This window comes from Colletotrichum phormii, assembly GCF_030913505.1.
Source record: "Colletotrichum phormii strain CBS 102054 chromosome Unknown BDP81scaffold_16, whole genome shotgun sequence".
NCBI classification, from domain to species: Eukaryota; Fungi; Ascomycota; class Sordariomycetes; order Glomerellales; family Glomerellaceae; genus Colletotrichum; species Colletotrichum phormii.
In genome coordinates, this window is record NW_026851458.1 from 789,540 (window position 1) to 802,134 (window position 12,595).

General features: G+C 55.1%; 5 protein-coding genes across 5 annotated transcripts; 3 read left to right on the forward strand and 2 right to left on the reverse strand.

Moving 5' to 3' along the window:
• The first annotated feature begins 252 nt into the window (after positions 1–252).
• Positions 253–3,821, forward strand: BDP81DRAFT_64801 (family 2 glycosyl hydrolase). Its single transcript, XM_060596102.1, has 3 exons — positions 253–2,163; positions 2,214–2,517; positions 2,582–3,821. Exons 1-3 carry the CDS (start codon positions 352–354, stop codon positions 3,715–3,717), a joined length of 3,252 nt encoding a protein of 1,083 aa, XP_060442637.1. The 5' UTR covers positions 253–351; the 3' UTR covers positions 3,718–3,821.
• A 104-nt stretch (positions 3,822–3,925) lies between these two features.
• BDP81DRAFT_396743 (uncharacterized protein) lies at positions 3,926–4,651 on the reverse strand (the record flags this gene model as incomplete). Its single annotated transcript, XM_060588227.1, has 2 exons — positions 3,926–4,312; positions 4,412–4,651. The coding sequence occupies 2 exons, from the start codon at positions 4,649–4,651 to the stop codon at positions 3,926–3,928; spliced, it is 627 nt and encodes a 208-aa protein (XP_060442638.1).
• Positions 4,652–5,706: 1,055 nt separating this feature from the next.
• On the reverse strand, positions 5,707–6,718 carry BDP81DRAFT_396744 (mitochondrial carrier domain-containing protein; the record flags this gene model as incomplete). Its single annotated transcript, XM_060588228.1, has 2 exons — positions 5,707–6,558; positions 6,617–6,718. The coding sequence occupies 2 exons, from the start codon at positions 6,716–6,718 to the stop codon at positions 5,707–5,709; spliced, it is 954 nt and encodes a 317-aa protein (XP_060442639.1).
• Positions 6,719–8,248: 1,530 nt separating this feature from the next.
• BDP81DRAFT_463127 (uncharacterized protein) lies at positions 8,249–10,366 on the forward strand (the record flags this gene model as incomplete). Its single annotated transcript, XM_060593979.1, has 7 exons — positions 8,249–8,362; positions 8,420–8,447; positions 8,484–8,543; positions 8,583–8,605; positions 8,639–8,818; positions 8,849–9,468; positions 9,523–10,366. The coding sequence occupies 7 exons, from the start codon at positions 8,249–8,251 to the stop codon at positions 10,364–10,366; spliced, it is 1,869 nt and encodes a 622-aa protein (XP_060442640.1).
• A 390-nt stretch (positions 10,367–10,756) lies between these two features.
• On the forward strand, positions 10,757–12,416 carry BDP81DRAFT_494455 (aminotransferase). Its single transcript, XM_060595384.1, has 3 exons — positions 10,757–11,226; positions 11,320–12,078; positions 12,140–12,416. Exons 1-3 carry the CDS (start codon positions 10,918–10,920, stop codon positions 12,323–12,325), a joined length of 1,254 nt encoding a protein of 417 aa, XP_060442641.1. The 5' UTR covers positions 10,757–10,917; the 3' UTR covers positions 12,326–12,416.
• Positions 12,417–12,595: the final 179 nt, after the last annotated feature.

Consider the following 12,595-nt stretch of genomic DNA (forward strand, 5'->3'; position numbering starts at 1 on the left):
CAGAGGCCCAGAGCTCACCTCAAAGGGCCAAGGTATCGGCCCAGCTCCAATCCTCAAAGCTCCAATCGCCATCCTCTTCCTCCACTTCCGCAACCTCCATGTCACCGCTTGCAAACCTCCACCCACTTTCAACAGCTCATTATCGTGTGTAATTTACCTGCTATCTACACTACACTACACTACACTACACTACACTACGCTACTCAAGATACCGACTTGCATGCCCCGTCAATTCCTCATCTCCGTTGATCGTGTCTCCACCGTCCCCGTCTTTGCCTGTCCCTTGAATCCACATCCGCATCCTCCTCCGCCTCGGTCGCCGGTGCCGAGCTCTGTACCATCACCACCACCATGTCCGAGATCTCCGATGACTACGTCGACATCTCTTCCGAGACTGACCTCCATCTGAGTGTCTACATGGAGAAGCTAGGCCGCCATCGCCGTTTGGGTAGCTCGTCAAGTGAGGGCTCATCCACCGCCGGACCCTCCAGAGAAGAGACAACCACCACCGTTGTTGAAGCTCCAGTTCACTCGTTCCCAAAGAGCCTCCCTGATTGGAGCAACCTCAAAGTGCTCCATCGCAATACCCTTCCACCACGGAGCTACTTCTTCCTGTACAACACCGAAGAGGATGCCCTCACCAGGGATACCTCCAAGTCCAAGTCCCTCCTTCTTTCCGGAAAATGGAAATTCCACTTGACCACATCGCCCTTCCATGAACCCCGGGACTTTTACAAGACCGACTATGACACTTCAGAGTGGGACGACATCGTCGTACCCGGCATGTGGCAATGCCAGGGCTACGGCAAGGGCCCTCAATACACCAATCTCAACTTCCCATGGCCCGTTGATGCACCCAACGTCCCCTACGATGACAATGAATGCGGCCGGCATGTGACGACCTTCCAAGTTGGTGACGATTTTGCGGATCACCAGCTGAGACTGCGCTTCGAGGGTGTCGACTCTGCCTTCACCGTCTGGGTCAATGGCAAGGAAGTCGGTTATTCTCAGGGAGCTCGTAACCCCAGCGAGTTCGACGTCACGGACTTTGTCAAGGTTGGCGAGGACAACCTGCTCGCCGTCGAGGTCTACCAGAGATGCGACGGCACCTACCTCGAAGACCAGGATCAGTGGTGGCTCAGCGGCATCTTCAGAGATGTCTACCTCCACGCTTTCCCCAAGTTCCATCCCATTGACTACCACGTCCACACCCTGCTCGACGATGACTACAAGGACGCCACCTTGAAGGTCGACGTCGAGATGAGCCAGGGCGCGTACGTCGATATGAAGCTCCTCGACGCCGACGGCAAGCTTATCGCCAAGGACATGAAGATCTTTGACCGGCACAATAGCTTCGACATCCGCGTCAAGAACCCGCACAAGTGGACGGCCGAGACTCCGTACCTCTACACCCTGGTCCTCAACTTCAAAAAGTGCAGCCTGGTCCAGCGCGTGGGTTTCCGCCGCGCCGAGCTGGTCAAGGGGGTCTTCAGCATCAACGGCGATCCCATCAAGATCCGCGGCGTCAACCGTCACGAGCACCACCCGGACTCGGGCCGTGCTGTGCCTTACGACTTCTTGAAGCGTGACCTGCTCCTGATGAAACACTTCAACGTCAACGGCATCCGCACCTCGCACTACATCAACGACGCGCGTCTCTACGACCTGGCAGACGAGCTCGGTATTTGGATCCTCGATGAGGCCGACCTCGAGTGTCACGGCTTCGGCGTCCTCGGCAACGCGGGCGAGAGCTGGGCCACAGATAACCCGGACTGGAGGGAAGCCTATGAAGATCGCGCGAGGCAGATGGTCCAGCGCGACAAGAACCACGCCTCGGTCATCATGTGGTCCCTCGGCAATGAGTCCTTTTACGGACGGAATCACCAACACATGTACGACGTGATCAAGAGCATCGACAAGTCCCGGCTCGTTCACTACGAGGGCGATTGGAACGCGTCGACGGCGGATATTTACAGCCGGATGTACGCCTCTGCCGACGATATTATCAACACGGCGTCGCAGAAGGACTGGGCTAAACCGCTCGTGCTTTGCGAGTACATCCACGCCATGGGCAACGGGCCCGGCGGTATCAAGGAGTACATTGACGCCTTTTACAAGTACCCGCGCCTGATGGGAGGTTTCGTCTGGGAATGGGCCAACCACGTCAGATACCCCTTTCTCACATCCCTTGATCCCATACTAACAACTTCCAGGGTCTGCGTACCAAGAACGATGATGGCGAGGAGTACATGGGCTACGGAGGCGACTTTGGTGACGTTCCCAACGACTACAACTTTGTCTTTGACGGCCTCTGCTTCGCCAACCACACACCCACCCCAGGTCTGATCGAATACGGCAAGGCCATTGAGCCCGTTCAGACGCTCGAGATCAAGGACAACGAAGTCACCATCATCAATCGCTACGATATCGTGTCTTTGGACCATCTCACCGCCACCTGGCACATTGTCGCCGACGGTATGGTCATCGGCGGTAATCAGGAGGTGGAAATCCCCAAGGGTTCGTTGCTCCCTCTGTCACCTCTCTCCATTCCATGGTATCCAGCCCAGCTAACACATCACAGGCATCAAGCCTCACACCAAGGCCCACCTCAAGATCAAAGGCCTCCCCAAGAACCTCACCGCCGAAGCCTACCTCCATATCGACTTCTTCCTCGCCAAAGGTACAAACTGGGCCAAGGAAGGCCACCGCGTCGCCTTCGGCCAGCTCCCACTCTCCAAACCCCCCTCCATGTCCACGATCCTCTCCTCCCTCTCCAACCCCTTCCTCGACCCCGTCCCCACAATCCAACAAACCTCCCCCTCCCACCTCTCCATCACCTCTGCAACAGGCCTTTCAACCTGGGGCCTCGACCTCCAGCTCGGCACCCTCACCTCCTGGCGCAAGGCCTCCCGCCCACACCTCGAGCTCCTCACCTCCCCCTTCGTCATGGACTTCTACCGCGCCCTCACCGACAACGACCGCGGCGGCCGCTTCGGGCAGCAGTGGGAGGACCGCAGACTCCACCAGACGAGCCACAACATCAAGCGCGTAGAGTGGCGCAAGGAGAAGCACGGCCTCGTCGTCAACGTCCACTCGCGCATCGCGCCGCCCGTTCTGGCCTGGGGCGTCGACACCTACACCACCTTCACCTTCCACGGCGAGGCCGTCTACGTCAAGATCAAGGGTAAGCCCAGCGGCCCGCTGGTGCCGGATACCTTTGCCCGCATCGGCTTGACGTTCGGCCTCAAGGGCGTGGACAAGGTCGCGTGGTGGGGTCGCGGCCCCGGCGAGAGTTACTCGGACAAGAAGATGGCGCAGGCGTTCGGGAACTGGGAGGAGACGGTCGACGACCTCTTTGTAGACTACGAGTTCCCACAGGACGGCGGCAACAGGACCGACGTCCGGTGGGTCGAGTTCCGCGGACAGCTGCCCGATGAAGAGAACGGCGTCGTCGATAAGAGCAAGCCCGCTGAGCGTCTCGTCCGCGCACGCTTCGGCGATCTGGAGGGTGCCTCGTTCTCGGCCATGCACTACACCACCAAGGACCTGGATGAGTGTAAGCACCCGTACGAGCTGTACAAGCGCAAGAGGGAGGACACGGTCGTCAGGCTGGACTGGGCGCATCACGGTCTCGGGACCGGGTCCTGTGGACCGGCGACGCTGCCGGCGTATGAGCTCAAGAGCAAGGATTTTGAGTTTGAGCTTGTTCTGGACTAGGGGCTGGGTGTGATGGATGTATGTGCAGCTTAAAGTTGAGACTGACATGAAAATGTAAAATATGTGTTGTCACGTGGCTGCGTAAACTAGACATCACCATTGCGGCGCACAAAGTCTCGAATGATTAACATCAGTCATAGCATTACCGTAACTCCATGCACCCCTTTCCACCAGCCTACTCACTCCCGTTTTAAAACCGCCCGAAAACTCAAACATATTGATACGCCCCAATCTCAACCTTACTCTCCACAAGAATCAAACCCTCCATGGCCGTACACTGACTATCCCAATCAACACCCCACTCCCGATGCTCATGCTGCGACGTCCACCGCACCCTCACAAACGAGTACTTCTTGCCCTCAATCGGACACGAATAGAAAAACGGCCTCGCGGACGCGGCCGGGTCGCCAAGGTTAATGAACTTGAGCAGCCGGAGCTTCTTGGTCGCGTCTGCGGGATCCCAGATCATGACGGTGTTGAAGCAGTTGACGTTGGAACCGTCAGGCATGGTCATCCAGGTGCGGGCGTCGCCTGCGGTGTAGCTTATTACGCCAAAGGGGTCGAGGTAGACGAGTTGGCCGTGGGACATCATGGACTTGAGGGGCCCGGTGTTAGTCGAGAGAAGGTACCGTAAGGTAGGAACCAGCGACGGAAGGGAAAGGGGAGCGACGCTGATTAGGGACGGAGAACGAACCTTGAGCCTGCCAAAGACGCCGTCTACGACGGTGGTGTTGCCTTCTGGGCAGGCTGCGCCGCTGAAGTCCGGACACCATGTCGTCGGTCTCTCGAGGCCGATCCAGAAGCGTTCGTCTTCGGCGTTGACGAGCTTGTCGTGGACTTTTGGTTCGGAGGGGGCGTATGTGCGGAGTTGGTAGGAGGCGGCGGATGCTAGGGTTGTGCTGATGGCTAGCAGGGAGAGGAGTTTGGTCAACATCTTGTCGTTTTTGGTCAAACTGTGACTACTTAGGTTGCGTCATGTATAAAGCCCGTGAAGGGGGCGAGGGGAAAGGCGAGCAAGGAAGAAGGGAAAGCAGGGAGGAGGACGTTGTAGGCTGAGGCCGTTGGCCTGGTCTTATTGCCCGGCTCATAGACCATTAAGGTAGGAAGATATTGAGATTGTGTCCTGGTTTGACCGTCAAGGTAAGCCACAGCCTTCAGAGTACATGAGCGTTGAGTGGCGGACACAGATTCAACGTCCTGGTGGTGAGCTATAGTTGGTCAGATAAGTGGAATATTGCCTGGACATCCAAGCCTATTCACAGATCAGGCGTGTCAAGTTCGTTCTCAGATGAAAGTAAGCTAACAAAGAGAAGCGGTTCCCCGGATTATCGGTACTACTCAGTTTCATGTGTGATTGCGAGATGATGTTGACTTTATTGAAGCTTAATTCTGAGTTGGCCATTATGCAATTTGTGCCTATTGCTCTATGAAGGTGCTTGCTGGAGGTGGGACGTCAGCTCGCGTCGACTTCTTGTGGTGGTTTCCTTTATCTTGGTGATCGTGATAGCCTCAGATCTCATGTCAGCTGTCACCAACATGTCACCAACAAGGAGGTACAGACGTGTCGAACACTATTTTCCGGGCCATGAATCCACAGTTGCAGTGCGCTGAGTCGCCACCCCTGGCACTGCAGAAGAATTGATGTAAACGCAATCCGTGCTATCCGCGCATACGATCACGACTTTAGCTTGCGAAACACGCGACATTTGCGCACTATAATCGGCGGTATGCAGCGGAAGGTTGGCCGAAGAGAGGCTTTCAATCGCATCGTGAACAATCAGCAGGTTTTGAGTAAACCGCCAGAATAGAGACAGACACGAGGGGCATTGCAGTAGCTTCAACAAATGAAATGTGATTAATGAAGTGTAAATAGCTAAGCAGTCGCTCGCTCATCTACGCGCTCTAACCGGCCAGAACCAATGCACCCAAACGCCAGCCAATACCAGTCTGTCTATCCTCTTGACACTCTAGATCTTTCTAGACCTCTTTTTACAAAGACTCCTCCTTGTGAATCTCAATACCCGCAGGCGCGCCAACCAACGTCTTGCACTGCGCGTAAATGACGAATTGACCGGCAACCAGACCGCACGTCATGACGATACGGGGTCCCAGACCAGTAAGAAGCAGCCTCTTGGGACCAAACTCCTTGGCAAGCTGGAACATGCGGCTCGTGGCGCCCTGCTTCGGGTCTCCCGCACCCTTGTTGATGGCGGAGAGTAACGTATCGGCAGGATGCGAAAGCACAGCGGCCGCGACACCAGCAACGACACCAGACGCAAGCTCCACACCAGTAGACTGCAGCTGCGTCATCTCGGCCTTCCTCTCAGGTCCCATGGACCGGTAAATCACCTCGACAGCAGCCTCATGCACAGAGAACTGGCCAACGGCATACGGCACCTGCTTAAACAGCAACGGCACAAAGCCAGAATAGAACCCCCTGAACCCTTCCTCGCGCGCAAGACGCATAAACCCGGACCCCAAGCCTGTCGCGAACCCGCGCTGGGAAACGAGACGGATGCGCGTCGCCTCGAGCGGGCACAGCAGGATATCGGCAAAGAATTCGGCGGTGGCGGAGGCGCCGAGGTAGATTGCGGTGCGCTTGTCGACGGCCTTATCGGGACCGCCGGCGAGGGTGATGAATTGCTTCTTGAAGAACTCGTAGCCGGCGAATTTACCGCCGCCCTGGACGAGGTAGCCGACGGCGGTGGGGCCGAAGCCGGTGAGGAGGGCGGAGGCGCCTTCTTTTGCGACGATTGTGCGGCCTGCGTTGATCATGTTGAGGCCCTTCATTGCGTCGTCGACTTGGATTCGCGTCTTGACGACGTCGATTGGTGTCGCGGCCTGTGGTGAGTGTGAGCATCTGCATTGAGGTCTATCTGTTGTGGTGGTTCCAGCTTACACCGTGTGTGAGGGTCGCCGCGAGGGCGCCTGCGCCAAAGAACTTTCCATAGTCGACTGGTGAGAAGGTTGGGAGTTCCGACTGTGATGTTTTTGATGCCATTTTTGGAGTGGAGATTTTTCTGACGATATTCCTGAAGAAAAAAGAAGAAATTGTGCTGCGATTGTAGGTGATACACAAACAGACAGGAATGTGGCTGGCCGAGGAGTAATAAACGGGCAGGAAGGTACTGCTCTCTCCTCCGTCGTCATTGCTCCCGTAGCTCCCCCAGCTAGCTACCCAGCTCCAATTGCCTTGGCTTTTTCAGGGGTGCTGTGGGGCCGATATGTGGAGCTGAGTCATCAATCAGTGAGCGCGCAATGACGTCGATGTCCCGTTATCTCCCAAAGACGGCAGCCGCGACTGAATGCCCGCCGGACCTCTCGGGAACCAGAACCAGAACCAAACCAACAAGACTCGACTCGCGCCAAATTCCATCGCTCATTTTCGGTACTTGGGACGGGCACTTCAGCTGAGAAAAGATTTTTCTTCCTACGGGTACCCTTGACGACATTCTCGCCCTCACTAACACACTCTGGATCCCGAACTCCTTGCCCACCTTTTCTTTGCACCCGACAAGCTCCGTGGTGTGCCGTTCGTCCCGATGTGCGGCTGCTCCCGGGCCGCGATTTCAGGCGAGACTCCGACGCCGACAATCGGGACTGCGTCGATCTCGGGGTTCAAGAGCAGAAGCTTTGGCGTTCCCGTGTCCCTCTTTTTCATCGAATGAGATTGTGTTCATCTGTCATCTTGCTTCTTCGGGCCTGCGATTGTATGTGTGGGTGGGCATCCAGCGATGCTTGCCTAATAATTGGACTGCCGGCCAACGGGTCTGTCTACCTACCAGAACAAGCAGACTACCGGTGTTGCATTTTCTCTTTACTCTTGCCTGCTCTTGTTCTTGAGAGTTGTGACACAAAGTGGGCTTCGAGCGAGCAATCTCTCTGCCGGCATTCCCATATATAACATGCGCTTAGAGCAATCGAAGTCGCACGTATTCGGCAATCAGGGCAAACGACGGTTTCGAGAAGCAGTGTCTGGCGAGAAGTCAAGACCGGGACAGGTGCCTCCTACTTCGTCAAGATGAAGACCTTGGGCGTTGGAATTCCACGACTGGGCTGATCAACACTGGGAGGTACGGGTTAAGAACTGACGCCGCTTCTCTCGGATCCAGGCCCCGAAGTAACGTTCAAAATAGGTCAGCCAGTTGTTGAGATCAATCGCTGGGCTTTTCCCCTCACAATCTCCAGTACTCCTATACAGACATCGTCGCATCTCTCCTCGAGATCCGCCGCCCCCGTAAACCAACGACCACCCGGCCTGTCAGCACCGATGACGGTCCTGTACGGAGGTGTGCAGGGTGACGAAGTGTCCGACTTAGCGGGAAATCGCCTGACTCGGTTTTCCGGCGGGGTCCCAAGCACCCTAAAAGGGCAATGTTGAACGACGCTTGCCCCCAACCAACTTCTCCCAATCCGCATATTTTGTTGTCACGCCTCATTTGCAGCAAGATAGCACGCATCGTATCAGATAAGAGGCCATTGTCTGATATCTCGTACTTGAGGGGCTTTCCAGATCGTATGCCTTGTGTCTATGGTCGATCACGGTATCCGAAAGCGCAATGTTACGACTCGCGATCGCACCGGCTGCGTGACCTGTCGCACCCGGAGGTTGAAATGCGATGAAAAGAAGCCTCATTGTAACAACGCAAGTCAACGTCTCGCCAGTGTTTTCAAGTTTGGCTCTGACTCTGGCTACATCTAGTGCACAAGACTCAATCTCGAGTGCGGCGGTTATGCAACACCAATCAAGTTCAAAGACCAGACAGATCTGCTGAAGCGGCAGCATGGGAGAAAACGCAAGGAAAAGGCACAAACGCCAGCTCCCAGTGAGCCGTCGTCATCGTCGCATGCCCCGGAAACTGTAGAGCCGGCAGCACAGTCGCACCAAGTTGTTGGATTAGTTGCGATACCAGGAGATGAGACCTTCCACTCAGCCAACGAAAGCATTGAAACCTTTGACGACTCACAACAGTTGTCCCGCTATGAGGCAGCAACGTCACTAGCCCTGATATCTGGAGGGGTTCTCCAGGATTCTCCGCTGCCTAGCAATCCGAGCCATGCGGAAACGCTCTCTTTCTACACGTCGTTTGGCGATACGACTGTCCAAACTGATGAAGCCTTTGGTGGAGAGGATAATGGCAATACGAATGATGGGACAAACACCCCTTACGGAGACGTAGTCACTCTAAGCTCCACGCCGGCATACCCGCGGATGGACTCGCCCTTGCTGCGACAGCGACAATCAGAACAGGCGAATCGACAGTTGAATTCAGTGCCAACAATCCCAGTCGGCTTGTTGGAGAGCGCCAAGTTTGCCGAAGACATGGTGTTTTACCAACATTTCACGGATACTTCGCCGTACGGTACCCTCTCAATTTTGTCACTTAACGATATCCTACAGGCCGACCATCTCGATAAGGCCTTCTTCCACGCTGCACTGGCCCTAGCGGCACTGGACATTTCTCAGGCAAGGCCAAATGAAGCGCTGGGCAGCAAGGCGGCACTGCAAGCCCTTGACCATTTCGTTACTGCCCTTGGTACAGTGCGTATGGCACAGCTCGACGATGAGGGGGTCGCGACGGGCTGTCCGCCGAACCAAGACAATGCAATCTCATGGCTGGCGACTCTCTTGCTGCTAGCCAACTTTGAACTGCAGAGAGGCCAGATGAAGTTGTGGTACATCCATAGCCGGGCTGCAGTCACCTTTTTGTCCCAACACCTCAACCGTGTGCAAGATTCACCCGTGGGAGAGTAGCTCATCCGGTCATTCTCTAGAATCGCCGCGCTTCTGGATATCTTTGATAGAGCATATTCTGTACGCTACAGCATAGCATCACCAGACGTCTCGGACTCCCTGAGTAGATCACTTGTCAACTCACCGCACTCGGCTGACAGGCTGCTCTTCATTTTGCCTCGGGTCATTAAGCTGGAAGAGGAGTGGAGGAGCAACCCACAACATGACCTCCACTGGCGAGAACAAGCAGAAGGCCTCATCCAGGAACTGGAAGCCTGGCGGAGGACTCTGCCTGACTGCGACGTGCCGCCTCTGCACGAGCACACCGCAAGCCCTTACAACGAAGACGTAGAAGGGCCCGGCATCTCCATCAGACCCCTCAGCATCCCGTACGCGCCCGAGCCCGTCAAGGCAGCAACAACCTTCATGCACTACCTCGTATCCCTCCTCCGCTTGGAAACGAGATACCTCCCAGGCGCAGTGCGCCAACTACCCCCCAACGCGAAGAAAATCGTCCTCCTCGTCCTCCGCCTCGCAGCAGGCGTCCCCTACGCCTCCTGCGCAGCCGTCAACACCTACTCCCACGGCATGGTCGCTGCGATAATGAACTGCTACTACATGTCGGAGGAGCAAGAGGTCAAAGACTGGGTCAAGAACTGGATCGCCGGGTTCCCGCGCGATAGGGAGGGCATCTGGAACGTGCGGCACGCGCACAGGGTGTTGAATTACGTCGACCAGGAGTACACTCGTCGCGGCTCGCGCTATAATTGGGAGATTGTCAAGGTGCGACTGATCGATCTCGAGACGGACGCCACGCCGAGCGAGGACGAGGAGACGGACCCTGACAAGTTTTCGGTCGAGATTTATTCGCGGTGTAAGCGGGGCTGGAGCATTGACTTTGTAGAAATACCATAATAGGAAATCGGGAACGCCTAACTGCGTTCGCCAATGATGACTCGACTTTCCTAAGCTGAGAGGATCTCGGAATGCGGGCTCGGTATCCGATGACATGCAGGTCCCATCGCCGAGAATTTCTGTGTGAAATTTTCTGCATGACAGACGCCGGCCGGCGGGCCTCCGGTCGTGGACCGATCGGTGTGGAGACTTTTAGCGTGCTCGTCGTTCTCATTTACCGTATTGGGTAACTTCAACATCGTTCAGATTTGGCGTGTCTAGCTCATCTTACCTTGCCTTCGCGATAACTGAGCCTCAGCTCGAGCTAGAGAGTGATGTCAGGTAATACAACATCATGTAAGATTTTTTATTATAAGGTACATGGATAAGCGCTCTCAATTTACAACTCAGATGAACAACAAAATACCTCTAGATCTTAAAGAGAGCGCAAATCCACTTCAAGGGTCTTGAAATCGAGCCCTAAGGTAGTTGACGACGGAACGCTATTTCTCTACACATATAGACAGTCTTCATATCCATCTTCGTTCTTACTCAACATTCGAAACTTCAGGATGAGTCCCAGCGCAACTAGTACCTCTTCAGCAACATTGCAAAAAGCGAGTGGCCAGTTCGACAATGAACGCCAATATACAGAGTTGGACGCCTCCAAGATGGTCAAGGAGCTTGTACCCGAGAAAGACCAACTTCCAGTTCCAGATGCCCACGATCCCGTGAGACTCGGCCAGAACTACACCACGGCACACATGGTCCAGGTCCCATGGTCTATGCAAACCGGCTGGGGAACACCCGTGATGAGTCCCTACGGCAAGATCGCCTTGGAGCCAACAGCAAGTGTCCTGCAACATGCCACCGAGTCTTTCGTAAGTCCAAGTATTCCAACAGAATGAACTCTCTCCATGCAAATACACTTCACCCTGCTATACAATACCAACAACAACTAACGCCCTCACCAGGAAGGAATGAAAGCCTACCGAGGCCACGACTCCAAACTCCGCCTCTTCCGCCCCGACCTCAACTGCGCCCGCCTCCTCAAATCAAACGCCCGCGTAGGTCTCCCCTCCTTCAGCCCCTCCGCCGTCCTCCAAATCATCACAACCTTCCTCGCAACAGAATGCCCCCGCTGGCTCCCAGACCCCGGCACAAACCTCTACATCCGCCCCGCCATGGTCGGAAGCGGCTTCGCGCTGGGTATAAACCAGCCCCCCGAAGCCCTCTTCTTCCTCTTCGCCGCGCTCTTCCCGCAGGCTTCTTCGGGCCTGCCGCACCCGGGCATCAAGTTACTCGCCAGCAGCCCCGAGCATATTCGTGCCTGGCCTGGTGGGTTCGGATCTGCCAAGGTGGGTGCGAATTATGGGCCTGCTATGGTTTCGCATGCGAAGGCGAAGGAGAGGGGGTGTGGTCAGACGTTGTGGTTGTTTGGGGAGGAGAGGGTTGTTACGGAGGCTGGGGCGAGTAATTTCTTTGTTGTTTGGAGGAGGAAGGGGGGTGAGGGGTTGGAGCTTGTGACTAGTTCGTTGGATACGGAGGTTATCCTGGATGGTATCACTCGGAGGAGTGTGTTGGAGATTGCGAAGGAGAGGCTGACGGGGGATTCGACGGGTGGTGCTGAGCTGGCTCCGCTGGAGGTTGTTGAGCGTCCGTTTACCATGGGCGAGGTTGTGGAAGCGTATGAGGATGGGCGGCTGGTTGAGGCGTTTGTTTCTGGTACTGCGGTAAGTCTGACCTCTCTTTATCTAGATTCCCAAGTTCCCTCGGTTAACATTTATGTTGCAGATGTTCATCACTCCGGTTTCTATGATCAAGTATGGGGATACTGAGATCCAGTTTCCGATGACGGTCACCGAAGAGGGGTATAAGACACCGCGCTCAGTGTACTCTTCCGTCATCAAGTCTTGGTTGGAGGATATTATCTACGGCCGAGTGAAACATGAATGGGGTTATGTCGTTGCTGAGGAGTAAACTGTCGTTTAGGAATGGACTATTTGCATTTTCAAAGCAAGTACATGACAGCCGACACGAAAAGGTCAAGGTGTAGTCGCCTTTAGAGAAGAAACAGCATTTCCTGTTTACTTAGATTTCAAATAGTTGAGAACTGTGCTCCAACTTGTTAGAAGTTATGTCCGTCACTGCTTTCGGAGTAAGACGTGTGTATTTTTCTTGATGAAAGTAAGGTACTGTTGATCATGGCAGTATGGCTAGTGTTTGGAACGGGTCAGTGCGAGTCAATTG

What these genes read in the sequence shown, in the direction of transcription:
- BDP81DRAFT_64801 (XM_060596102.1), top strand. Translation starts at nt 352, where the DNA reads ATGTCCGAGATCTCCGATGACTACGTCGACATCTCTTCCGAGACTGAC. An exon ending in TCTGGGAATGGGCCAACCAC is followed by an intron (nt 2,164 to 2,213) that starts GTCAGATACCCC and finishes AACAACTTCCAG; the next exon opens with GGTCTGCGTACCAAGAACGA. An exon ending in GGAGGTGGAAATCCCCAAGG is followed by an intron (nt 2,518 to 2,581) that starts GTTCGTTGCTCC and finishes AACACATCACAG; the next exon opens with GCATCAAGCCTCACACCAAG.
- BDP81DRAFT_494455 (XM_060595384.1), top strand. Translation starts at nt 10,918, where the DNA reads ATGAGTCCCAGCGCAACTAGTACCTCTTCAGCAACATTGCAAAAAGCG. An exon ending in AACATGCCACCGAGTCTTTC is followed by an intron (nt 11,227 to 11,319) that starts GTAAGTCCAAGT and finishes CGCCCTCACCAG; the next exon opens with GAAGGAATGAAAGCCTACCG. An exon ending in CGTTTGTTTCTGGTACTGCG is followed by an intron (nt 12,079 to 12,139) that starts GTAAGTCTGACC and finishes TTTATGTTGCAG; the next exon opens with ATGTTCATCACTCCGGTTTC.